Source organism: Protopterus annectens, chromosome 4.part0 (genome assembly GCF_019279795.1).
Source record: "Protopterus annectens isolate FY-2018-M chromosome 4.part0, PAN1.0, whole genome shotgun sequence".
Lineage (NCBI taxonomy): Eukaryota > Metazoa > Chordata > Ceratodontiformes > Protopteridae > Protopterus > Protopterus annectens.
The window spans coordinates 859,552,214-859,578,997 of NC_056733.1; the positions used below are offsets into that span (position 1 = coordinate 859,552,214).

The 26,784-nt window shown below is 42.8% G+C and overlaps 1 protein-coding gene across 1 annotated transcript in view; it reads right to left on the reverse strand.

Moving 5' to 3' along the window:
• The window catches only part of LOC122800356 (guanylate-binding protein 1-like), a 697,264-nt gene that overhangs the window by 154,881 nt on the left and 515,599 nt on the right, over positions 1-26,784 (reverse strand). Inside the window, exon 7 of the mRNA XM_044069806.1 lies at positions 433-710. Within this exon, the coding sequence (XP_043925741.1) occupies positions 433-710 (278 nt within the window). The remainder of the gene's footprint in view (positions 1-432; positions 711-26,784) is intronic.

The window sequence follows — 26,784 nt, forward strand, 5'->3', positions numbered from 1 at the left end:
CCACACACACTCAAGCTAAGGATCTAAACCTCCTCCAGTGTAAAAATAAAACATATTGTAAGGACATATTTATTACTGAATTGTTGCCCAAAATCTGGATCAAATTACATTTGCATGTTAAACAGGGTAACAACCTCACATCTTTCAAGAAGAATGTGGATGACTGGATGTCCACAAGTTCATCCCTGGCCTGACATGTTTTGCACTGTTGGAAGTGGAAGGTACATTTAGTGAGGGGGTATCAACAAAGTGCAAAGTTTTAGGAGTTTCAAGGCTATTTTAGTCTAATGACCATGTACATCTTGTCTGTATCCACCCTCTGACTTTACCTGTGTTTTCAAGTCTGAAGCCATTTCTCTTATTATTTTGCTCTTTTCCACAATGCCTCAGAAACAAATGACAGTATACCTTCTTTGCAGGTACTTTACATACCTTCATCTCATTCTGAAACTTCATGTCCTCATCCAGAAAGAATTGCTGTGTGAAAGCATCAATTGCCTCCTTCTCACTCTGGATATGATGCTTCAGGAATTCATAGACATCTTTAGTGGGAAGTGTCACTTTATCCATCAGTTCCTTGTAACAAGCTTCTGCTGCTGCAACTGCCCTGGTGTTCTCAATTTCTGAGAGAGACTGGACAGCACTTTGGATGGAAGGCACATGTCCACTACTTATACATTCAGTGTAGGCTTGTAACAAAGTACTTAACTCTGTAAAAATTAAGTGCATTACATAAGTAAGGAATATGACTTAACTGAACAGATATTTGTATGCTGTACAACAAATTAACCGCTTGGAATTTCCAACTAGTGATTGATAAACATATGTTAGAAATAATACAGTGCCCTAACTGTATATTTTACTGTCTTAATTTCACTTTATACACTCTATATCTATTGTCATTTTAAAGTGCCAAATAAAGAAGTCCTCAGACTTTGCTTTTGCCTGCTCTAAATGTGCTGACCTAAGCGTTTCTTGATGTTTATCTAACCAGCCATCTGATATTGTTAATCTTCTTCTCATTCATCACTGATGGGTTTGGTTCCATGCCCTCGGAACGGAATCGGCCAAATACCAAGCTCGCGTACACAAAAAACTCTCGAGCTAAGCTGCTACCCACAATGCCCTTCTCTCAGTTACCCCAGATCTCGTTTGCCATGCAGCCATATTTGGTGTTATTGAACTTTTCTTAATGTCTTTTTCTTCCCTTTCTTCATAGCTCTACCCATAGGTAATCTCTCTTACCATCGCTGGTACGCCCTCTCCTACCATTGTGGTATCATTACCTTTCTGGGTTCTTACTTCTAGTGTGTGTGTGTGTGTGTGTGTGTGTGTGTGTGTGTGTGTGTGTGTGTGTGTGTGTGTGTGTGTGTGTGTGTGTGTCAGTGGATATATCAGATAAAAAAAGGGAATTTGGGGTTCAAACACTGCACCTCTTGCAATGGGAAACTCCCTAATAGTGACTTGCATGATGATTGTGTCTATTGTTTAGGGGTTCCATACCTCTCTGTGAAACCTCCTTGCCAGATTTGTCTGAGTTTTAGTCAGAAGATGCTGAACGAAAGAAAGAACAAGCTTATTTTGAAAGGCCTTTTGTCTTCTCCTTTCTCAGAGGCCCTTTCTGCAATGGAGGTCTCAACCTCTCCAGTGAAAGATAAAAAAAAAAACTCATTCAGACCCCTCTTCACTGGCTGGTGATAAGGCCAAGTCTCATAAACATAAGGCCCACAAATCTGCATCAGAGCATAAGATTGTTTCATCGGCTCTGACTATGACAATTGCCTCTCTTCTGAGCTCTGCTCCAGTCGACACTATAATCATTTATGAACCTTTGATGTCGGTACCACCACCCTCGGCATCGATTTCTTTGGCACCAACCATGTCTACAATCCCTACTATGGCTCAGACCTTACCAAAAGTTACGACACCAACTTTGATCTTTGCAGCACTGAAAGCTGTTTCAGCTGTTCCTTTGGAACCAATCATTACTTCATCTCTGACTACCTTCTTGGCACTGAGCCCTCTTTTAACTCCACTGATTCGTCTTTTACCAGTCTCAAAGTTAGAGACTATGATGGTACCAACAACTCCAACACCACGGACCCGATACTCACCTTCATTGGACACTTTTTCTGGGCAGATGTACAGTCCCTTTTTGGAATGACCCGACTCTCCTTCAGGAGTGTCCACATGGTCCACCAGGAGTCTGTCTGAATTGGATGTGGTGCGCCTGCTGGATCAGCTGTTGAAAGCCAGAGGCATAACAAATGTTTCTAAGACCCACCCCACCTGGGGCCTGGGTTTATTGCTCCCGGGACTCCAAGTTATATTCCTCCTTCGGACCCGTCAGTTCTGAAGACCATTACTCTGACCTCCTTAGGGGAAACCCACTCCTCGATGCTGACAGTGCCTTTCACTGAAGCTTTGAGGCCACCCTTTTGGGTTTTGGTTCCATCGACACCATCCTTTCCTCAGAGTCATGGTTGGGTAACGGAGTCCTTGGTTCTGGGCATGGCTCCGACCTTTCTTTCAGTTCCTCCCTCGGATCCAGGGATGACATCTGCCCCAATCTTGCTCAAGGCTCCATCCTCGGGAGTGGGTCTGGTGGAGCAGGGTGTGACCCCTGTTCCGAGATCTTCCTATTCAGTTCTGGGCTCCCATCCCTCTTCAGGTGGGCCAGATTTCCGAGTGATGGAGAGGGTATTTGCTTCCTCAAGTGCTCCTCCGACATCAGAACTCCCTCCTGCTCCCTCTAAGCTACAGTTGCCTCAGGCCACCTCCCCCAGACACCGAGAGCAGAAGCCTCAGTATACCCCAACCCAGGGCACCCCTCCTTCCGAGTCTTCCTCAGATATTCCCACTGATGAACCTCCTCGGAAGAAGACATATAAGAGGAAACACATAGACTGTCCTGAAGAGTCCCTCACAGAGGATACAGACTATGATGATGGGGAGAGGTTCCCATGGTCACCTCCTGATGATGTCTCCTTTGGAGACATCCTGGAAATTTTGAAACAGAGGGGTGGCTGGAAATCCTCTAATCCTTCCTTGGAGTCCATCTTCCTGCAGGCTTTCCACTCTCGGCCTTCTACCTCTTGGGTGACCCCACCTGCTGATGAGCTTGTCCAGCTCATCGTGCAGTGTGCATGGAAGAACCCTGATACTATTGAGGCCATTCCCTGGACCAGATAAAATTCTTTCCCCTGCAGAAGAGCATCCCCACTGGTCTAAAGGCTTGCCAGTTGATGGTATGGTGGTGGTGGCGGCCACTAAAAAGGACCTTGCAGAAGAAAGCCCTGCTGTCCATCAAAACAACAGAGAGTCCCAGGCTGTGGACAGACTAGGAAAGTGAGTTTTTGCTTCAGCAACCTTTGCTGTCAGGTCCTTGAACTATATGGCACATTTTACGAGGCTCCAAAGGGATCTGATTTCTGAGTTTTCTGGAGCTCTCGCAGGTCAAGTTTCTGATGAGGCACGGGACAAGGTTGCCTCTCAACTTTCCACCCTTGAGTCTATTTCAAACTTGTTCATAAGGTTGCTGTCTCATGCAACTGAAGGGACATCTAGAGCTGTGGGTGCAGGCATAGTCATGAGATGCCATGCCTGGATGCACATCTGTGATCTTGTGGACTCCTTCAAGTCTTCCTTTTTGAATGCCCCTATCGAACCATCTTCCTTGTTTGGTTCCAAAGTAAAGGACATACTGGCCAGGTGTGAGCAGGATGGAAAGACCTTTCTGCCATTGGCCTATGTTTTTTCAAGCCCCAACATTCCTTTTCCAAGAACCAGAGGAGTGGGAAAATTTGGCACAAAAAATCTGAAGACCCTTTCCACAACGCACGTGGTGAGGATCCCCCTAGAGGCAGAGGGGGTTCCAATGGTGGAAGACACCCCTTCAATGGCAGAGGGGGTCCCCGGAACCAAGACTCCAGAGATTTGTTCACTGGTAGGTCTTATCAATGCTCCTGAAGCATTGCCTGATTGCTTTACTTTGGAAGCAGTTAAGGCTCATTTTTCTCTGCACCAAACTGCCTTACATTCTATTGCAAAAGATTGGTGGGTGCAGAGAATAATTTCCAGAGGCTAGTACATCCCTCTTACATCACATCCAAAGCCTACAAAGAACCTTCCCGATGTTCCACCCAGTCAAAGGGAAGAAGCGGCTTCAGAAATAAGAAAGTTTTGTCAAAAAAAAAGTCATTCAACCTGTCCCCCAGACCAGTGCATATCCGGTTTGTTTCTACTCAAGATTCTTTTTGGTGCCAAAGAAGACCGGGGACTGGAGACCCATTCTGGATCTCAGCCTTCTAAACAAATCAGTGGTTCAAACCAAATTCTGCATGTTCACTATTCATTCCATTCTCCCATTCTTATGGGAGGATGTTTGGATGTGCTCTATAGATCTCCAGGATGCATATTACCACATCAAAATGGACAAGCACTCCAGAAGTCACCTTTTCTTCTGGCTGGGAGCCAATCATTACCAGTTCTGAGCCCTGCCATTTGGTCTCTCGGTGGCCCCCAGAGTGTTCACAAAATGCCTAGCAGTGGTGACAGCTCATCTGAGACTTCAAGGATTCCAGGTGTTTCCATATTTAGATGATTGTCTCCTTTCCGCCCCCACCAAGCATCTTCTGATCATAGACCTCCATTATACACTCTCACTAGTGGAGTCCTTAGGCATCACAATTCACTGAGAAAAATCAAACCTACAGCCTACCCAACAACTGAAGTTTATAGGAGCAGTTTTCAATACACAAACATGCCTGGTATCTCTATTGGCTCACAGGGTTCAGAGATTAAGATCGCAAGTACGAGTGATACTCTATCAAAGAAAAACATCTGCAAGACAAGTTCTACAAGCTCTGGGGTCCATGGCCAGCCACAGCCATTCCAATTTTACCTCTGGTAAGATTACATATGAGACTATTGCAATGGCTCCTGCTGTCTCAGTGGTTGGCAAATCTTCACCCCCTGAACTCACAGAACCTCATTACCAACTCTTGCAAGCAATATCTCCTCTGATGGATGAGGCCAGATACAGAACTTTGGTGTCACCCCTTTCAGACCCCCCCAACCCAAAACCATAGTGACCATGGATGCTTCCCTGATAGAGTGGGGGGGGGGCATTTTCAGAGAAAGACAGTCCAAGGCACATGGTCCGACTTGGAGGCCAACCTGCATATCAATCTCCTGGAGTTGAGAGTGGTGCTGTTAGCATTGCAGGCATTGTATCCGCTCCTTCCATCGGGAACAATTGCAATTCAGTCAGACAATATGTCTATGTCTGTAGTCTGGTACATAAATAAAAAAGGAGAAACCAAATCCTGCCCCCTATGTTGAGAAGCCATGAGAATTTGGCACTGGGTGATAGCTTCCAACCACTTTCTTATAGCAATGCATATCCCAGGGAGTTCCAACGTGATTGCGGACAGGCTGAGCAGATGCATCCTCCTTCCTCACAAGTGGTCTTTCAATCCATACATGACAGCAGAAATTTTCAGCCATTGGGGCCAACCTTGCTGCAATCTTTTTGCCTCCCCTTTGAACAAATGCAGCAGCTTTTTTGCCCTCTTTCCCCCAGAGGGGGAGTCCCCAAGAGACACTCTGACTCACGATTGACCCCCGGGACTTCTGTACGCCTATCCTCCAGTTCCCTTGATACCCCTATTTTTGAAGGAAAGCAATTCAGTTGAGATGCAAGGTGATCCTCATTGCTCCATTCTGACCTCAATAAGTATGGTTCCCCTTCCTCCGGCTTCAGCTGTTACAACCTCCATGGATTCTGGACACCCATCCAGACTTAATTTCTCACCCCCCCAAGGGCTGACTCCCCAAAATCTGTCTACCCTAAAGCTGACAGCTTGGCTTCTCCACTTCCATTAGTTACCAGGCAGAAAACCCTTTCATCTCCAGTTCGCAATATTATTCTAGCCTCTCATAAGACATCCACCAGAAAACTTTACAGAGATAAGTGGAAAAGGTTCTCTCTCTGGTCTAAAGAACAGATGCTATACCCCTTCTCAGCTCTGATCTCTGTTATTCTTCAATATCTTTCTGAGTTTTTTGAGAATGAAGCATCAACTTCTGCCATTCGAGTCCATTTAGTGGCTATTTCCAGTTTTCACAATGGTTTGGAGGGCATTCATTTTATCTCCACCCATTTTTGCAAAACCTTTCTCAAAGGTGTGTTTCATAGCCGACCACCAATCAGGCACCCTTTGGAGACATGGAACCTCTCCCTAGTACTACAGTCTCTCTCTTTACCCCCTTTTGAGCCCGCGGCAAAATGTGACCTCATATTTTTATCATGGAAGTTTCTGTTTTTGGTGGCAGTCACATCAGCCAGACAGATATCAGAATGACAAGCCTTTTGCACTAAGAGCCCATATTTGATTTCATACAGAGTATCACTACGCACTAATCCCTCTTTTCTCCCCAAAGTGGTTTCTGACTTTTCGGTGAATCAAGCCATTGAACTTCCAGTGTTTTTCCCAAACTACTCCAATAAAAGAGAACACTGCCTTCATTCATTGGACATACATAGGAAGCTACATTTTTATTTGGATAGGACTAAATCTTTCCGCAAGTCAGACCAACTTTTCATTTCATTTTCTGGACCGAAAATGGGATATGCTGTTTCTAAAGTCACTTTATCCAAATGTCTCAGGGATTGTATAACCTTTTCATATTCAAGTACAAATGAGCCTAAACCTGACAATGTCAAAGCACATTCAACAAGAGCTATTGCAATCTCTGTTGCTTTTCACTCCAGAGCCTCTACGGATGACATTTGTGCAGCAGCCATTTGGGCTAAACCTCACAATTTCATCAAACATTACAAATTGGATATGGTCTCCAGGGGAAGAGCAGCCTTCGGCTCAATGGTACTCAGGAATGTTCTTCCATAAGGGCCATCCAGGTTTTCAGGTAGCTTGGGATTCTGTCCCATCAGTGATGAATGGGAAGAAGATTAATGACATCAGATAAATAAGTTATGTCTTACCATAACGTTCCATCTGTGTTGTTGATCTTCTTCCATTCATCATATCCCACCCCCATTCCTCATCCCCCACCAAAAGGCTCCTGGTGAATCTTCTGGGTCTTTGTGGTGTTTTTTTCTTATTTTTTTTTTGCGCAGAAATGGCCTCTGCTTTTATTACTATATGGTGCATGCAAACTCGATCTGAGGTAACTGGGAGAAGGGCATTGTGGTAGCAACTTAGCTAGAGAGTTTTTGGTGTACACAAGCTTGGTATTTGGCTGACTCTGTTCCGAGGGCTCAGAATCAAACCCATCAGTGATGAATGGAAGAAGATCAACAACACAGATGGAGCATTATGGTAAGACATAACTTATTTTTCATTACAAAAGAGTTGCTTCCCACATTTTTAAACTCTCTTTACTTCTGTCTTAACATTTTGCCTATAAACTGTTGCCTATTACTTATCTGTTCCTTTCAAATATCTATTAACTCGACAATAATAAATAACATTTTAAACTATGCCATAAAATTAGATCTTGCTTTAGAAATTGATACCTATTATTATGCTGTCCTCTCAAAATGTATTTTAATTATTTTCTGTTAAGGTATGGGTTTCATGTGTTTGCCAGTGTCTTAAGTGATAATTTAATAGAGGTGAAATTAATTTTAATTCAGTACATTTTGTAGCTCTTTTACGTGTTACATAATTGCATATTTTGTCATGTGCTCTCCATACCTGATATTATGACACAATTTGTCTAATATTCAGAGAAATGCCACTGAATTTTTCTGCAGTCTGGTATCAGGAAATATATGAGGGGGGGGTCCCAGTGGCTCAAATATCAATCCTGACATGCTTCTTGGCTGTTAATTCACAAATGTCCTGCAAAGTTAACATTCTTTCACCCAGTGTCACATTTATTTCAGTGAACATCTGAACATCTAGACATTTTTGTTTTTAATTTGCACTGCTCAGTGTAATTTAACGGATTTGGATCACAGCCATGTTTTTCGTATGCATCCAAAATTCATATATTTCTTATACATGAGCTTTTTCACAATGTAATAATCTTTTTAATGCTGCATTTTCTTTCTTAGGCTTTTCTTTTTTCTTAAGTACATTTTCAGACTATCATCTTCTAAACTACTCTGCCTGCAGTTTTTATTTTTGTAGGGTAATGTTTCTTTGCTCTAAAAGAATAATAAATAAATAAGGCACCACTACTTGAATAAAATATGTTTATGGAATACTGGAGTGATCCATGGGGATGGCGCTTCAGTGGACTTGATGCTCAAGTCACTTCAGTCATGCTAAAGTGAGGTCACAGGAGTAGAGACCTCACAATATTATAATGTAGGCATGAAGGTACACCTGAAGGGAGTTTATCTCTCTCTCTCTCTCTCTCTCTCTATATATATATATATATATATAGAGGCATGTGTATATTATATACAGACATATATATGGGATAAAATCAGAGACATTATGCAGAATTATATACAGAGTTTAAGGAATAGCACTGTGAGGTAAGTATTATTAATATTTTTAAAATAATGCTGGCAGTGTTCAACCAGACACTTTTTGGCTTTATTTCTAGCTTTGTGATTTGTGTGGATAGCTGAGATGAGAGGAATGGAGTGGTGAGATAAGTGTTATTTTTACAGTATTGCTGGCAGTGATCAAACAGATATTTTGGCAATATTTCTGGCCTTGTGATTTGTGTGAACAACTGAGGTAACATAAGTGTTGTTATAATTTTTACAATGATGCTGGAAGTGATCAAACATATTTTTGGCAATATTTCTCTGGCTTTGTGATTTGTGTGGAGCACCTTAACTGAAATATGTTAATTTGTGGCAACTTGTTTATATGGGCTGTAAAGGTGATGTAATATTACACAGCCGTCAGACATTGTGGCTATAACTGCTGGGTGGTGGTTGGGGGTTTGGCTGTTGGTTGGCTGAATGAAAGTAATGGATCCTCTGTGGAACCTTTACAACTATGGTGCTAGCTTACCTAGGGCTGTTACTGACTGTGTGACTAACTACCCATATTTTATATACCCCATATATACTGCATATGCTGATAATGTAGTAGAATTTAAACTATATATTAATTATCCCAAATGACAGCAAGAGATTAAGGTGAAGGAAAACCAACTGACAGACTTAGGCTCAAAACTTGGTTAGAGCACAACTGGGCAACAGCCGTATTGGTGTGAAAGAAACACCTGCCATTCTACATCTGTAATATTCCACAAGAGCCCTATGGGACACACCCACAGAGTCACCATGATTCAATTTTGACTCAGTGTTGACTAACCTACTGACATTTGAGGGTGGGTTTGGTATAATGGTTAAGGTGTTTACCTCTCACACCAGAGGTAAAGGGTTTTTTTTTCCCAAGGGAATTTGGCTAGACTTAAAATGATCCACAAAGACAGATGGCCTAGTACTTAGCTATGAACCTATGAACTTATAAGGACTAATGCTTACCTGTGTCATGTTGGAACTTAGGCTAGCATGGTTCCTGGTTCTGTCGTGTCATCTTGATGTATTGTGGTAGCACCAAGTCATAATTATAACAGCCCAACCAAAAAGAGTCAAGACTTCCACCCACTTCATTATTTTGAATCAATAAATTACTTTTCTTCAGTATATGGAACTGCTACAGTTTGCAAATTAATTTATTTACTGCTTACATTTACAAGAAAATATGTATAAAAACTTGATGTATTTGCCCAGTCCAGAATGCTTTTCTCTTCAGAGTTCAGACTATCATATTTTATGGTGCTACTCCCTCAATGAAATGTTATAAAAACCTACACTTACAGTTGATTTAGTTGTGGCTTATTACCTTTCTGAGTTCATAGGTTCATAGGTATATACTAGGCTAATGAACACTGGGGCTTTTACAAGCCTAGCCAATCATCCCAACTATATCCCACAAGGTCATGTGCTGGCCTTTGTAAATCTAGCCAAGCTTCCCAAATGCCCCTCCCAAAATTATGTGCCATAGATGTTATTTTAAGGGGTGTATGTATGCTAGGGCAAGATTTACAGGCTTACATTGTCCATTAGAGATACAGGCGCTAGACCCGGGGCATATTTCCAGTTTCCCATCCATTGGTCCAGGTTTCTCTTTAGTAAGGTGAGGAAAAAGCGTTGCTTCACACGGAAGGAAAGCCTGTTGCAGAAAAGGGGAATTTTGTGAGACACATACATGTCTCTCCAACATGACCTATTTATGTCACAAGCAACATTTATATCCCTAAAGCAAGGGACTGAACAAGGAGAAGGTCACTGTAAGCTGTCTGTCGGGTGCCAGGATCCGTCACATCATGCAAGCACTCAGGTCACTCTAAAGCAAGTACAAGTATGACTCAATCATTGCCCATGCTGGTGTGAATGACCTGAGATGTACCTCCCTGGACTACATGAAAAGTGACATAGAGGAGCTCTCTGACCATGTAGCCCAGGCTAGTATGACCCTGACCTTGAGTAGCATATTGCCCTCACCAAGAATGATGCCACAGTATAAAGACAAAATGATCAGTTTCAACAATTGGCTAAAGTATTGATGTCATTCAAAGGGGATCCAGTGTCTGGCAGCCTGGGATGACATGCTCGACAAGCCACGTTGCTTCGCTAGGGACGGCTTGCACCTGTCACCCTTAGGCTTTCGTATACTGGCCAAGGCTCTTGCCACCCCTATAGTGCCTTTTTTAGGCAAGGCTCAAAGGACAAACCGACCTCCATAAACAACCCAAGGATAAAAAAACTAAAGGTAATGCTACTCAATGCCAGAAGTCTAAACCTCAAGATGCATGCACTCGAGGCTCTCCTCAGCATGGAGAAAAACGATGTCTGTGCAGTAACAGAAACCTGGTTCAAGGCTCCTGAGAGCACCCCAGCACTGCCAGGTTATAACTCATACCATGCGTTTTGGCCCCAAAACCCGGACCGAAGCACAAAAGGAGGGGGAGTATCTATATTCATCAAAGATACCTACGCCTCCAGGTTGGTGGCACTGCACGAAGCATCAGAAACCATCCATGTGCAACTAACAGCGGGCAAAACTGCCTTTCAGTTTGTAGCCTGCTACAGAACACCTTCCCTATTACAGGAACCTCACTTGGCATTCCTGAGAACACTGGAGAATATGAAGGTCTCTCCAAACACTATGTTATTGGGTGACTTCAACTACTCAAACATTGACTGGGAAAACTACTCAAGCAGAAACACCCTTGCCCAATGGTTCCTTGAATTTATAAACTCTAACGCAATGGAACAACTGGTCACCACTCCCACAAGAGGCAACAACATATTGGACCTGGTCATCACCAACATGGGGAATCTATGTTCCACACCAGAGGTAAACCCCTCATTGGTAAGATCAGACCATAAACAAATTTCCCTGGACATCCATATCCCGTCCCCACCCCAAGCCAAGGAAATCACTGTAAAGAATTTCTCAAAAGCCAACTTTGCACTTCTCAAGTCTGAGATGGAATCCTTCAAAGCCCCTGGGCCAGAGGATAACGCAGCACAATCTGCAGAATCCTTTACAAATGCATTCTATGAGCACCTGCAGGAATGCATGGATTGTGCTATCCCAAATAAAACCAAGACTCACTCCTCCAAAAACAGGAGACCAGTCTGGTGGACCCCAGCCATAAATAAGCTATACAACAGAAGGAGGAAGCTACTACATGACAGAGCAAAATCCCAAAAAGGGAAGGCATCTCTGATCAGTATTAACAAGAAACTTTGTTCTCTCATAAAATCATCAAAGGCCAGTTTCGAAAGAAAAATTGCCCTAGACACTAAAGATAATCACAAGGCCTTCTTTAGTTATGTCAGGAACATGGGCGGAAACTCACAGATATGCTCTGAATTGTTGCATAATGGTACAAAATATACCGAACCTACAGACATAGCCAACATCCTGGCAGACAGATTCAGTGCAAACTTCTCTCCCCTTTCCCCCCAAAGGAGCAAATGCCTATCCCAACTGAATGTAACCTCCCTGACATCACAGATACACAGATGAAAGCTGCCCTCTCCAAAGAAAAAAACACAGCATCTATGGGACCAGACGATGTCCCAGGCTGTGTCGTACATGAGCTCCAAGAAGAACTGAACCCCCACATTAAGTCACTGTTCAGACTTAACCTTACTACAGGATATGTACCCAAAGAATGGCGTACAACTACAGTGGTCCCACTCCACAAAGGTGGTGCCACAACGGACCGCGGAAACTATCGCCCCATAAGCCTGACTAGTCTGGTCTGTAAAGCTATGGAGCATATTATCATGGAACTCATAAACAAAGACATTGGGAGCCTCCAGACACTGGACCCTGCCCAATTCGGCTTTGTTAAGGGCAGGTCTTGCCTCTTAAACCTAGTTGATTTCTTTGAAACAGTTACCAAAGCCATAGATGAGGGCAAGGTAGTCCACACAGCCTACCTGGACCTTGCAAAAGCCTTCGACACAATACCCCACTCAGGCATCATAAATAAGCTTACCAGCTTAAATATCAACCCCTATATCACAAGATGGGTTGCAAACTGGCTCAGAGATAGAACCCACATGGTCAGAATCGCAGGTGCCATGTCCGAATCCAAACCAGTTACAAGTGGTGTCCCACAGGGCTCAGTTCTGGGACCTCTCTTGTTTGGTATATACTTCTCTGAGGTTCAGGCTAACACAGGGGGATTATGGCTGACAAAGTTCACAGATGACTGCAAACTGGGGGCCATAATCGAATCACCAGCTGACACAAGCATCCTCCAAAAGGGTCTCACAGAGATGGATGCTTAGTGCCAGAGCCACGGACTCAAGCTAAATGCTAAAAAGTGCATAGTCATCCCCTTTGGGAAAAACAAGGTGCCCACAAATTACCACATATATGGTAATCCATTAAGTATGGAAGAAGTAATTAGAGATTTGGGGACCAACGTAGATAGCAATCTCTCCTTTGATAATCATGTTGTCAAAGTGGTTAGAAAGACCTTCTATATAGCCCACCTTATCATGAAAGGGTTCACATCTAGATCAAGAGAGGTCATCGTGCCCCTCTACTCGTCACTCATCAGACCCATAATTGAATACAATGCCCCTTTTGGGATATACCTTACCCGACACCTGCAGCAACTGGAAAGACCCCAAAAGTACCTCACCAAGAGGATCATGGGTTACAAACAGATGTCCTATGCAGCTCGACTAAAGAAACTCCAGCTCTACTCAGTTGCTTACCGCCTACTCAGAGGCGATCTATGCTTGATGTACAAAGCCATGTCAAACACAGAATTAATGGACATACTCCACCTCAAAAAATCCAAGTCCCTTAGAGCTACACGATCCAGGGACCTAAACCTCAGCACAAAAATAAATAGGACATGCTGGAGGGACAGATTCATTTCCCAGAGGCTCCCCTCACTGTGGAATAGAATCCCAATTCATATTAGACATAGCCCCTCGCTGACTATCTTCAAGCGAAATTTGGACGTGTGGATGGGAGACCGCAAATTCACCCCTGGGATCTCTTCTGTGTCCCTGCTAGACAGAGGCACAGTAAACTAATCTTAAAAGGGTACCTTCTGTGACCTACTTTAAAGAGGCACAGTAGGCTAATCTAATAGGGAGGCGGAAGCCAAATACACTCTGGCTAGGCTTATAAATGCCCTAGGGCAGATAGCCTAGTATCTACCTAAGAACCTATGAACCTATAATTCTGATGCTGTTTCTTTTGAGAATATGCAAAACTTCCATCAGAATGAGATCCAAGTATGTCTTGTATACCCAGCATGGATCACCTCCCAACAGTCTGTAGTAAACAGAGTAGGGAGTGGACTTTGAGGTGATCTGCCTAGGATATGCTGTTTACACCCTGTATTCTTTTTTGGAGGACCCTCTGTGGGTATTCCTGTTGTTGCATGTGCCTGATCAGGTACACGCCAAAGGGGGAGTTGTACTCAGTAATGGGCCTGATGAGGCCAAATACAGTGGAATGATGATTTTTTTTGAACCTAGATGCCATGCCCTTCTTTATAAGCTGAACAGCATAGAATGAATTCCTTACTAAGTCAATACATTTGACACATGTTGGTTGAAAGCCAGGTCACTATCTACATATGAATTCAAATCCCAGACTACTGGTTTTGACTGGTACTGGTACTAATGTAAGGGTGTGTTATCAATGAAGTAATTTCCTAGGGTGGCTGACACCCCAAAGGGTAGTACTCGCATGCATTTCCTGGCATTGAGTTCTCAGGATTTAAGAGATTTTGAAATTATGACAGCTTATGATTTGGTAGTCGAAAGTATGGCTTAGAATAGTTCCTAAATGTTACAAGGTTAACCAGGATCACAGAATTAATATTTATTATGAACAAGTCAGCTTTGTACCAGAGAGTCCATATGCCCACTAAGGGTACAAACCTTATGACAGAAGACACTTCACTGGGGGGTACAGGGTTCTCCCATGTTTGTGAGTACTAGGTTATATATGTTTGTACCCCTAGTGGGCAGATGAACTATCTGGTACAAGCAGGTTGTTTTTACTAAATCCAGGAATCCCTGGTCCTGTAAGTCTGGGGCCAGGTAAGTATACCAGTTTATAGTGGGGTAGTTGAAGTCACCCATGAATATGGTATTGGGTTAAAGAGAGCCTCAAATAAGTCTGAGTTATGAGTTTCTTCGGTCATAAAAGCTTGCAAGGATATGATATGGAATTTTGCATATGGAAATCTGGACATGGAAAAGTTCGAGAGCTTCATCCTGTTTGGCTAGTCTTGAGGTGAGTTTGTTGTTGATATAGATTAAGTTACATCCACCTTAGCTCCCAGCCTATGCAGTAGATGCCCTAAATGTGTGAGAGGCATTGTAGCCCAGCCCTGCTGGGATGCTCTCAGTGGAATCAAACCATATCTCAGTAACTGCACAGATGTCCACATTCTCCAGAGTAAGAAGTGTCTAGAGAGAGTAGAGTTTCTTGTTTAGGCTCCTGGCATTGAGTGGTAACACCTTTAGATTCCCTTGGGTTAATTCTCCTATGTCAGAAGATTTGTCAGTTTGTCACTGCCTTTAGACACTGTGCAGGAGGACAATGTTTTAGCCAATATTTGAAAGCCTAGAGGGGATCCTTGGCAAAACAATGTAATCTGTTGACCATATCCTCCCATGCTGATAAATATTGTACTCCATTAAAATGACACCAGAAACTAAGCAAATTGTTGAGGCCAGTCATCTTTTGTTCATATCATGGCATCATCCTTGGTGAAAGTAGAATGCTACTCAGTGCTAGGCACATACCAGGCTGGGGCACATAGTCTGAGACCTCCATGATGTCTGTCTTCATATAGTGCAGGGAGGTATGTCTCAGGTCATTTACACTCATGTGGACTATGACATAGTCATACTCATACCTGTGGTCTAAAGACTTGAGTATTCGGGTGATTTGGCAGATCGTGGCCCCTAATATACAACTGACCATGACTTACTCCTTATTCAGCTTGGTGAACAGGGCATCTGTATATCTCACAATGGCGTATCCATTACTAAACTAAAACGTTGGAAACATTGTTGGCTTGGCTTGTTGGTTTTGTAGTTGAGACTCCAAAGGGTATGGTTGAATATGCTGTCTTGGGTTTTGTATTGGTGGAGTGCTTTTGTAGTTGATGAGGATTATTTTTGTAGGATGAATGTCTAGGATGTTTTTCAGGTTTAGGAAGGCATTTTTAAGTGCCTCAGCATATTTTGGTCTATGTGTTGGTCCAGTACTATGTGAGGTGGGTGTGATGCTTATGTTCCTCACAACTTGATTACTATCTTGAATGCTTTTGTGTGAGAGACTCACCTGCAGTGACATGTAATTACATCTCTCACTAAGGATTAACTTGTTGTCAGTGAACATGAGACAATTCCTTCATTGTCTCAGAATGCCCATATCTACCAACCTAGCAGAGGAGAAATTGGAAAACCTATCCATGGTGTCAACTCCCCTGGAATTATTCTTAGCTTCAAAAATGAACATGGTTTCCTTGATCACCTAAGAGGACCAGTAGCTTTGCAAATAAATTTTGTGTCGACTTGAGCACTACAAAAGTACAAATTCATTGACTTAAGTCATGAAACATCAGTAATCATTTACACATGTACTTAAATATGCAGCCTCATGTAAATTCAAAAGGCATTCTTCTCTGTAGTTGGAGGGAGTTGTGCTTCAGTGACACAATCAGTTAGCACATGGTACTTATAAAATGTACAAGTACTGGTAGCCAAGCTCAGGCTAATTGAACTAGTTTATTAAAAATTATTTGAGACTCAAGCCTACTTTTTGATATGAGACTAGAACTCAGGAGGCTGGTCTGTAGTTCTGTAGCAACAGTATCAGTTTTGCAATAGAGCCATATTATGCCTGTTCAAATTTGACATGGCTGGCCTTTGGCATGGCAAACCTGTAAGTTGCCTAGTGCACCTTTCAGCTATTTTTTTCTCGACATATTTATTATTTATCCATTTGTTTATTTATTTTATTTATGTATTTATTTATTCATGCTAAGTAAAGAAACTCTGCCTTTAAATGTTGCCCTAGCACCCATTTTTAAAGCAGTAGGAATCCACAGCTGATAGCAGCATTAGAGCAGCTGACTCAGGATGATCTCGATTGTAGTAGGTAAGTAGTCACAGCCAGATATTATGAATGGCAAACATGAAACAAATATAGACTGCCCACATGAGGATGCAGTCTATTTTTTAACAGCAATTATAATGGAGGATATAATGGCAGGATGCATACATTACTGTAGTCATTATTCTTGCCATTTCTTAGTGATCACATATCTTTTGGGGAGCAGTCTGTGGATGAAAGAAAAGGAGCAGTTACATGAGTCTGTGATCGTTGTAACTTGGGTGGGGCTGGGGACTGTGTGGCCTTTATCTCTTTAAATTTCCACACAATCAAACCTCAGATATGTGCACAAAATGTTGCTGCAGCATGTGGAGATGGGGTGCTGGGAACAGTGTGGTCATTACTCATTTAAATTTACATGCAATCTAATTTCAGGAGAGTGCAGAGAAGGATGCTTTAGTTCTCTAGAGGTAGTACATTGTCTAGGAACAACATGTTGGAATATGTTACTGTGATACTTTTTTTTTATACTTTTCTCACAGTCAAACCTCAGACGTGCACAAAAGTAGCTACCTTTTGAGAGTAGGAATAAAGAGGGATGCTGTGTATATACATCTAACAGTAACAAGTTGAATATGTTACAGTGGCCATTTGATCTGATGTTGTTAATCTTCATCCCATTCATCACTGATGGGAATCGGTTCCATCCTCGGAAACAAGCCAGCCTTATATCAAGCTCGCACCAGCCAAAAACTCTCGAGCTAAGCTTTTAGCCATGATACCTTTCTCCCTGTTACCTCAGATCTCGTTTTCTGTGTCACCTTAAAGCTGCATTCAAGCCAGCTCTCAGCTAAGTTCAGCTTTTTTGACTTTTTACTGTCATTGGCATTTTAGTGAGTGTATTATTCTTTTCTCTCTGCCTTTTCTATATACCCTTACTGTTTGAGCTCTATCGCTAAACTTTTTATCTTGGTACCATTGGTGGTACACCCTTTTCCCCTATTTCTTTTATACCATTGCTGGTATTTTCTTCTTTCTCTCCTATCTTAAAAAAAAAAAAAACTCTTCTCCTTTCTCTTAGAACCCTGGTTCTGTCTACTGTTAAACCACCTTCAGCGCCTGTTTCAGCACCGACATTGCCCATGACGCCGACATTTGATGCTCCAATAACTGCTGCCTCCTCTTCAGCACCGAGTGCCACTACAGCTCTGAGCATATCCTCAGTACCTATAACTTTGACTCCTCTAGTGACTGAGCCATCCTTGCCTTCTCTGGTACTGACTGTCTTTTCGGCACCAACGCCATCTATGGTACAGATAACTCCAATACTAACCCTACTGTTTCCTGTCTCCAAATTTGAGAAAATGGCACCATTGGACACCAGTGCACAGACCCCGATACTCCTCGTTGGTGGACCCCTTCCTCGGACAAATATATAGTACCTTCCTAGAGGGTCCAGACTCCCATCAGGAGTATCCACTAGCTCCACCAGGAGCCTTTAAGAACTTGATGTGGTGCATCTTGTGGATCAGCTGCTGACATCTGGGGGATTCCCACTCCAACCAAGACCAATACATTTTCTGACCTGGGACTATCTCTCCAAAGACTCCATCATACTCTACTCCTTTGATTTTACAGGTTTCAAAGTCTCTACCTCTGGCGTCCTTCTCAGAACCCTCTGTTTTAGTGCCAGTAGTGGACCTCGCTATGGCCTAGGGACCTTCTCTTTGCACTTCGGTATCTTCGGAACTTTACCTTACTCAAGTTCAGGATTGGGTCACTGGCTCTTCAACAGTTCCAACAGCTTCTACGGTTCTGTCTATGGTGCCAGGGGCTCTGTTGGCTCTGATTCGTTTTGAGGCTCCTTCCTTGGAGGCGGGTTCAGTGGAGCAGGATGTGACCCTGGTCCCAAGGTTGTCCTTCTCAGTTCTGGGCTCCCGTCTCCCTTCAAGCAGACCTGCTTTCTGGGCGATAGCAAGGACACTTGCTTCAGGAAGCATTCCTCTGATGTCATAACCCCAGAAACCCCTTCCCCCTGAGCTGCAGCTAACACAAGCCAAGCCACTGCCCTGGGACATCAGGCATGAGAGCCGCAGAAGACCCCATTACAGGGCACCCTTTCTTCCAAGTCCTCCTCAGATGCTCCCACTGAGGAGCCCCAGTGGAAGAAGTCATGCAAGAGGAAGCACATAGCCTCCCCTGAGGAGTCTCTGACTGAGGATACAGACTACAATGAAGGGGAAGGGTCTCCACAGTCTCCTCCTGATGATGTCTCCTTTAGAGACATCCTTGAAATGCTGAAACAGAGAGGTGACTGGAAGTCCACCAACCCTCCTTCTGAGGAGTCTGTCTTTCTGCAGGCTTTCTATGCCTGACCATCTACCTCTTGGGTGACCCCATCTGCAGATGAGTTAGTTCAACTCATGGTGCAGTTCACTTGGAAGAATCCTGATTCTGTGGAACTGATCCCTAGAAGACCAGATAAAATCTTATCCCCTCCTGAGGAGAGCCCTTATTGGTCTAAGGGTTTACCAGTTGATGCTATGGTGATGGCAGCAGCAATGAAAAAGTAACTCACTGAAGACAGTCAGACTGTTCATCCACCCAACAGAGAATCCTGGGCAGTGGACAGATTGGGAAAGTGAGTGTTTGCATCATCGACCTTTACTATACTGTCCTTGAACTATTTGGCACATTTTATGAGACTCCAAAGAGATTTAGTCTCCAAACTCTCTGGAACTCTCTCAGGACAGATGTCTGATGAGGTTAGTGACAAAGTAGCCTTACAGCTTGTGACCCTGGAATCCATCTCTAACTCGTCCATGAGGTTAATATCACATGCAACCGAAGGGGCAGTCAGAGCTGCGAGTTCAGGCATAGTAATGAGATGGCATGCCTGGATGCACCTTTGTGATTTCATGGACCCTTTTAAGTCTTCCTTCCTGAATTCTCCAGTTGAAGCTTCTTCCCCATTTGGCCCTAAAGTGAAGGACACTTTAGCTAGGTGGGAAAAGGATAGCAAGACCCTGTCTGTAGGTGTATGCTTCTCCACTCCACAGCACTCCTCCTCCAAGAACCAGAGGAGTGGAAAGTTGTGGCACAAAAAATCTTGGTCCTTTTCATGACACATGTGGCAAGTATACCCCAGGGGCAGAGGGGGGAACTCTTCCAGAAGGTGCCCATACCAAGGCAGAGGGGGCCCACATAACCAGGGACCCAGAGATTCTTTCTAGGGACAGCCCTACCATCGCTCTAGAAGAGCGGGCCAATTGCTTTCCTCTGGAAGCAGTCAGGGACATTTCTCTCTGCACCATGCTGCCTGGCAATCTATAACTTTTGACTGTTGGGTGCAGAAGATTATAACCAGAGGCTACACTATTCCCCTCAATGTTTACCCAAAACCTCCTACATGACTTCCCAATGTTCCATCTATTCAAAGGGAAGAAGCAGCTATAGAAATAAAAAAGCTGTATCAGAGGCCGCAAAATTACCTCACAAAGAGGATTCTAGGCCTTAAACACATGTCCTATATAGACAGACTCAAAAAACTCCAACTATTCTCTGTCTCATATCGCCTACTTAGAGTCGATCTCTGGTTGACTTACAAAGCCATGTCTGACCCAGCTCTGTTAGAAATGCTGCATCTAAAGAAATCCCTCCACACCACATGCTCCAGAGACCAAAACCTCATTACCACAATCAACAGAACAAGCTGGAGGGACAGGTTCATAACCCAGAGACTGCCTATGCTATGGAATAGACTTCCCATATATGTCCAACAGAGCACCTCACTGGCCCTCTTCAAGAGAAATCTTGATGAGTGGAGGGGAAATAGAAAATTCACTCCAGGGATCACTCCAGTAGCTCTACTCTACAAAGGCACTGGGAACAAAGGTCAGGTGGTACGATACCATGGTAATCCTATGGGCTAGGCTTGTAAAGGCTCCAGGGCCATTAGCCTAGTACACACCTATGAACCTATGAACCTAAAAAAGGGTCATCTAAGCTGTCCCACCAGACCAATGTGGATCTGGATTCTACTCAGTGTTCTTTTTGGTGCCAAAAAAGACAGGGGACTGGAGACCAATTTTGGATCTCAGCAACTTAAACAACTCTGTCAACCAAACAAAATTCCAGATGGTCACAGTTCAGCCCATTCTCCCATTCCTGGGAAATGGTGATTGGATGTGCTCCATGGATCTCCAGGATGCATATTACCACATCAAAATGGACAAATGCTCCCGGAGACTGCTTCGCTTTCAGCTAGGAGCCAATCACTACCAATCACTACCAATTTTGCATTCTGCCGTTCGGACACTCTACAGCTCCCAGAGTGTTTACCAAGTTTATGGCAGTAGTCACAGCTCACTTGAGGTTGTACAGATTCTGGGTGTTTCCATATTTGGATGATTGGCTCCTTACTGCCCCAACCAAACATCAATTGGTAACAGCCTTGAGATACACTTTTTCCCTAGCGAGACTATTGGGAATAAGTTTAAATTGGGAGAAATCTAATCCTACTCTGACCCAGTCCACAGAGTTCATAGGAGCAGTTGTCGACACCCGCTCCTGTTTAGTATCTCTCCTAAATCACAGATTGCAAAGACTGAGACTTCAGCTCCGAGTGATACTCTGCCAAAACAAAGCCTCAGCACAGGAAGTTCTTCAACTCCTAGGATCCATGGCAGCTGCTATATTGCCTCTCGCAAAACTTCACATGAGGATACTTCAATGGCTTCTGTTATCTCAGTGGTTCCCAAATCATCACCCCCTCAGTTTTCAGGTACTAATGACCAATTATTGTAAACAGGACCTCCTTTGGTGGATGAGGCCAGAGACAGAACTTTGGAGCCACTCTTTCCACCCCTCTAAACCCAAGGCCACTGTGACCATGGATGCTTCCCTGATAGGAGGGGGGGCATTTTCAGGGTATGACAGTCCAAGGCACGTGGTCCACAACAGAGGCCAACTTGCATATCAATGTCCTAGAACTGAGGGCAGTGCTTTTAGCATTGCAAGCATTCCAATCTGTTCTTCCTTCTGGGACAATTGCAATTCAATCAGACAACATGTCGGTAGTCTGGTATATCAACAAACAAGGAGGAACTAAGTCTTACTCCTTATGTTGAGAGGCCATGAAAATTTGGCAGTGGGAGAAAGCTTCAAACTGCTTTCTGATAGCAATGCATATCCTGGGGAATTCCAACATGATTGCAAACAAGCTGAGCAGATGTATTCTCCTCCCTCACAAGTGGTCCCTCAACCCCAGCACAGCGGCAAAAATCTTCAGCCGCTCCGGCCAGCCTTGCTGTGACCTATTCACCTCTCCATCAAACTACAAATGCAGCAGCTACTTCACCCTAATTTCCCCATGAGGGGAGTCCCCAGGGAACGCTCTGATCCACGATTGGCCCACGGGACTTCTGTATGCCTATCCCCCATTCCTCTGATTCCCCGATTTTTGAAGAAAGCACTTCAGTTGAAAAACAAAGTGATCCTCATAGCCCCTTATTGGCCTTGGCAAGTATGGTTCCCCTTTCTCTGGCCTCACCTGTTATGCCAGATGTGGATTCTGGATCCATCTCCAGACCTGATCTCTCACCCCAGGGATTCAGTCATCCAAACCTCACCAGTCTCAAGCTAACAGCTTGGTTTCTCCACTTCCATTAATCGCCAGGCAGGATAACCTTTCTTCTCCAGTATATGATATTGTTCTGGCCTCACACAAACCATCCGTCAGAAAACTCTATCTAGACAAATGGAAGAGATTCTCTATTGGGTCTACAAAAAGAAAACTAGATCCATATTCGGTTCCAGTTACAGTAGTCCTTCACTATTTATCAACATTTTTCGAAACTGGAGCTGCAGCCCCTACCATATGTATTCATCTAGCAGCTATCTCAAACTTTCATAACAGTTTTGGAAACTCTTCCCTGATTACTCACTGCTTATACATAACCTTTCTGAAAGGAGTCTCTCACATCACACCTCCTATAATACAGCCTATTGAACCATGGGACCTCTCTTTAATTCTACAGACTTTAACTCAACCTCCCTTTGAGCCTGCAGTGAAATGTGACATCAAATTCTTATCATGGAAGTCCCTTTTTCTAGTGGCCATCATGTCAGCTAGATGTATTTCAGAGCACCATACTCTATGCATTAATTGGTCCTATCTTATCTTTTACAAGGACAGATTATCATTCCAGACAAACCCTACCTTTCTCCCAAAAGTCATTTCAGATTTCTCCATTAATCAGACTATTGACCTTCCAGTATTTTTCCTGAATTTTACAAACAAAGGGGAATAACCTCTGCATTCTTTGGAAATACATTGACAATTGAGATTTTACCTAGACAGGACTAAGACGATGCGTAAATCAGACCAACTATTTATTTCCTTTTCTGGCCCTAAAATGAGAAATTCTGTTTCTAAAGTGACCTTATCTAAATGACTTAGAGATTGCATACTTTACATTTATCATCATGAGAAAAAGCCAATACCACAGAAAATCAAAACCCACTCTACCAGGTCGATGTCAACTTCTGTAGCCTTCCATTCTAGGGCCTCCATGGACAACATCTGTGCAGCAGAAACTTGGGCTTCTCCTCATACATTTATTACTCATTACAAACTGGGTGTGGTCTCCAGGGGTAGAGCATCCTTCGACTCTATGGTGCTCAGGAATATTCTTCCATGAGGGCCACTCAGGGAACAAAAGGTAGCTGGGGACTCTGTCCCATCAGTGATGAATGGGATGAGGATTAACAACATCAGATAAAGAAGTTATGTCTTACCATAACATTCCATCTGTGTTGTTGATCTTCATGCATTCATCACGTCCCACCCTCTGTCCCCCTCCAAAGGCTCCTGGGGGATACTTTGGGTCCAAGTCCTGTCTTAGAGCAACTTGCTCAGAAACTGACTCTGCTTTACTGATAAAGGGCAAACTCAATCTGAGGTAACAGGGAGAAGGGAATCATGGGTAAAAGCTTAACTCGAGAGTTTTTGGCTGGCACAAGCTTGGTATAAGGCCGGCTCGGTTCCGAGGGCAGAACCGATTCCCATCAGTGATGAATGGATGAAGATCAACAACACAGATGGAACATTATGGTAAGACAAACTTCTTTTTTTTTACTTTTGTCCCTGTCTATCTCTCTAGTCTTCTAGACTTAAAAAGGGCCTTGTGGTCATTAGCCTAGCTCATACCTATGAACCTATGAACATCAGAGGGGTACACAAAGAGATGTTGACTTTTAGGGGTGGGGTGAGGAGGCATGTTGTATATATGTAAGACTAAAACAACTTTACATGTATAACAGTGCCCATTTGCTGTTGCATTTTCATTCCAATGTAACATCAGAGGGATACAGAAAGTAATTATCTTGTTGGGGCGTACTAGGGAGGCAGACACTATTCCCAGATATGATGTTTGCAGGCATTTGTCTTCTCAATCTATTGCAAACTACTAATTTGTTGGTGTTGAACATTAAGCCTTAAACAAAACTTATTTCTTCCTTGAAAGAAAAAAAAAATAAGGCTGAATTTCTTTCCTTAGTTGTAATTTTTGTTCAAGCCATTACTCTATCAAATTGTTAGAAGAAAAACTCAAAAAATGTACCTCAGAACATCTAGAAATACCAGCCCCTCAACTTAATTTAATTAATTTCACAATTATTATAGTGCATGTTGGCCAGATAGGGTTCTTCAAAGGATGAAGCAAAAAGCTGAATAATAAATAACTATGTAAAAAAAAAGTCAAGAAAAGAATAATCTGTCTTGGTGTGGGAGGAGGTCAGGAAGGGGGCAAACAAGAAGCCACCAGGGATGGTGCAGGAGTAAATAGGTGGGAAGCAGGGGTTGCCCATGGAATCCTTTGTCTATGACTGCATTTCAGCTAAGACCAGCCCTGGTTTTGAATGTCAATAAGAAAGACAGATAAGCTCCTCCAATAATTCATTCTGCATAATTTTCCAAGAATGTTATTTGATTTAGTATTTCTGACAGATTCTTCTCTAATTACTGCCTTTCCATTTGAATGGAAAAGGATACTGTTTGAACTGTTTTGGTGCTCAACCATGTGACTTTCCTCTTGTTACATGAGCATTCATTGTCAATTTTTCCAGTACTTTTCCCTTTATATTGTCACTGACACAGTATGATATGAGAACCAGACGATTTTTAATCTTACAAACTATGAAATTCATCACATGACAATAACTTAGTAAACGTTCATATTTTGCAAAAGATAAAAGTCTGACTTAATCTCCACATGGTTTAGCATCTAAAGTGGCCTAAACACTAGGCCCCAGACAGAAATCCAATTTCTGTTAAATCTTGGCTTGAATGTGGTCATTTTCTTTGTATGATTAAAATTTTTTATCACTTCATGAATAAAAATGAAGAATCAGGCCATTCCAAGCTCAGTAAAGATTCTGGTACATAAAGTGGTTTAGTACCCATACTTACAATATACTCAACTCTTTTTAATCAGAAAGAAAGAGAGGCAGTTACTCTAACAACACAATATAACAGCACCAAACTGCATCTAGATGAATTACTAAAGAATGCTAATACCTTCATAATGCAGGGATGTAATATACAAATCAACTTGGCTTAAGTCAGTGAATTCAAACGAACTTGTTCCACAAATGCTAATAAAGAAATGTAAATGCTAGTGCACATTGTGACATCTATGCAGTATAAGGAGAGAACATATAACCCCAGACCCCACCAGATTACCCTTTCCACTGATTGAGCACACATTCTGCAAACTAAGAAAGGCATAGATGACCCTGTGCACACATTATTAACAAGGAAGAACCATTCCTGACTTGCAGGGAAGTCCAGTAGCTACATCTAAATGTTGCTGCCTGTTCACAGGGGAATAGTAGGGTGGTGTCTGGGACCTGACAAGGAGGCCCCCTCATAGATCAAATAATATTGAAAGAATGTATCTGCTACAGCTAATATCAGCCTTCCTTTGTGGGTCTAGAACTGGGTTGAATCTCAGACAGTACATGCACCAGAATGAAAGGAACTAGCTAACAACCAAAAGGTCAAAGGTTCTGAAGGCTGCGTTCTAAAGCAGTGAGGTAAAAAAAGGAGGTCTGACATCTGGAGTCAGTGTCTGATCAATAATGACTGGTGAAGGTGTGAACTGACAACTAAGTGGGCATGGCAAAAATGTTTGCAATTGAAGCATTATTTCAGCAAGCATTGGAAACAGTCATACCTTCCATGGCGTGGCCTTTGTTCACTGAAATTGAGTTGCCTGATGACAAACGGTAATTCAGCTGGTGATCCAGTTAGTCCTACAAAGCTGGTGGTTGTAGTGCTAATAGCATGTGTGCGAAAGCACAGACATGATGAGGAAGGGTAATGACCACCCATACAGTGGTGCAGCTGTTTGTGTGTTTGTGCCAACCATCAGGGATGGGGCTAAGGCCTAAATAAAAATGCGGCCAGCAGGTTTGTCAAAGGGAATGATGTAATCTATTTAGATCCATTTAGATATCTCCCTAAAGCACTTGATAGCGCTCTTTACTTAGGCAAACTAAGTGGTATTACTCAATTAGTGATCAAAAATAAGCAGAAACCAGGACAGTGATCTAGTTATTTGAAAGAAACTTCACTGTGGAAATAAAATGTATTTTAATCACAGAAGAATAACATTCGGCATGGATTAAGGGTTGGTTCTTGGATCACTTTGCTTAAAGTCTTTTACAAGACATGTTCTGTATGGATTTTTAAGTTTGCCAATGATTGCAAACCTAGCACACTTGTATCCTCTACAACAGGCCCTCTAAACTTAGAGAAATAACTAGACCACTCATATGGCTAGTCAACCACTAACCAGCTAAATTCAGTGTCACCAAAAGCTCACTCTGGTGCAAGTAATAAGAGAATATACCCATGTGCAATAAACAGCACTATTTTTTGAAAGTGTAACATCATTTTTACCATTGTTGTCAACCTCCTTTTTTTTCATTTTTAAGTGGGATCGGTATGTCACATCAATATCAATCAATGTGACCAAATCACTGTCCACAAAAAGAAAAAATACATTTCTAGCGTAATGAAAACAATCTCTCCCTAAGATTAACTTCTTACCTTATGGACTGCATTAAATGTAATTGCACTAAAGAAAGCCACAGTTTT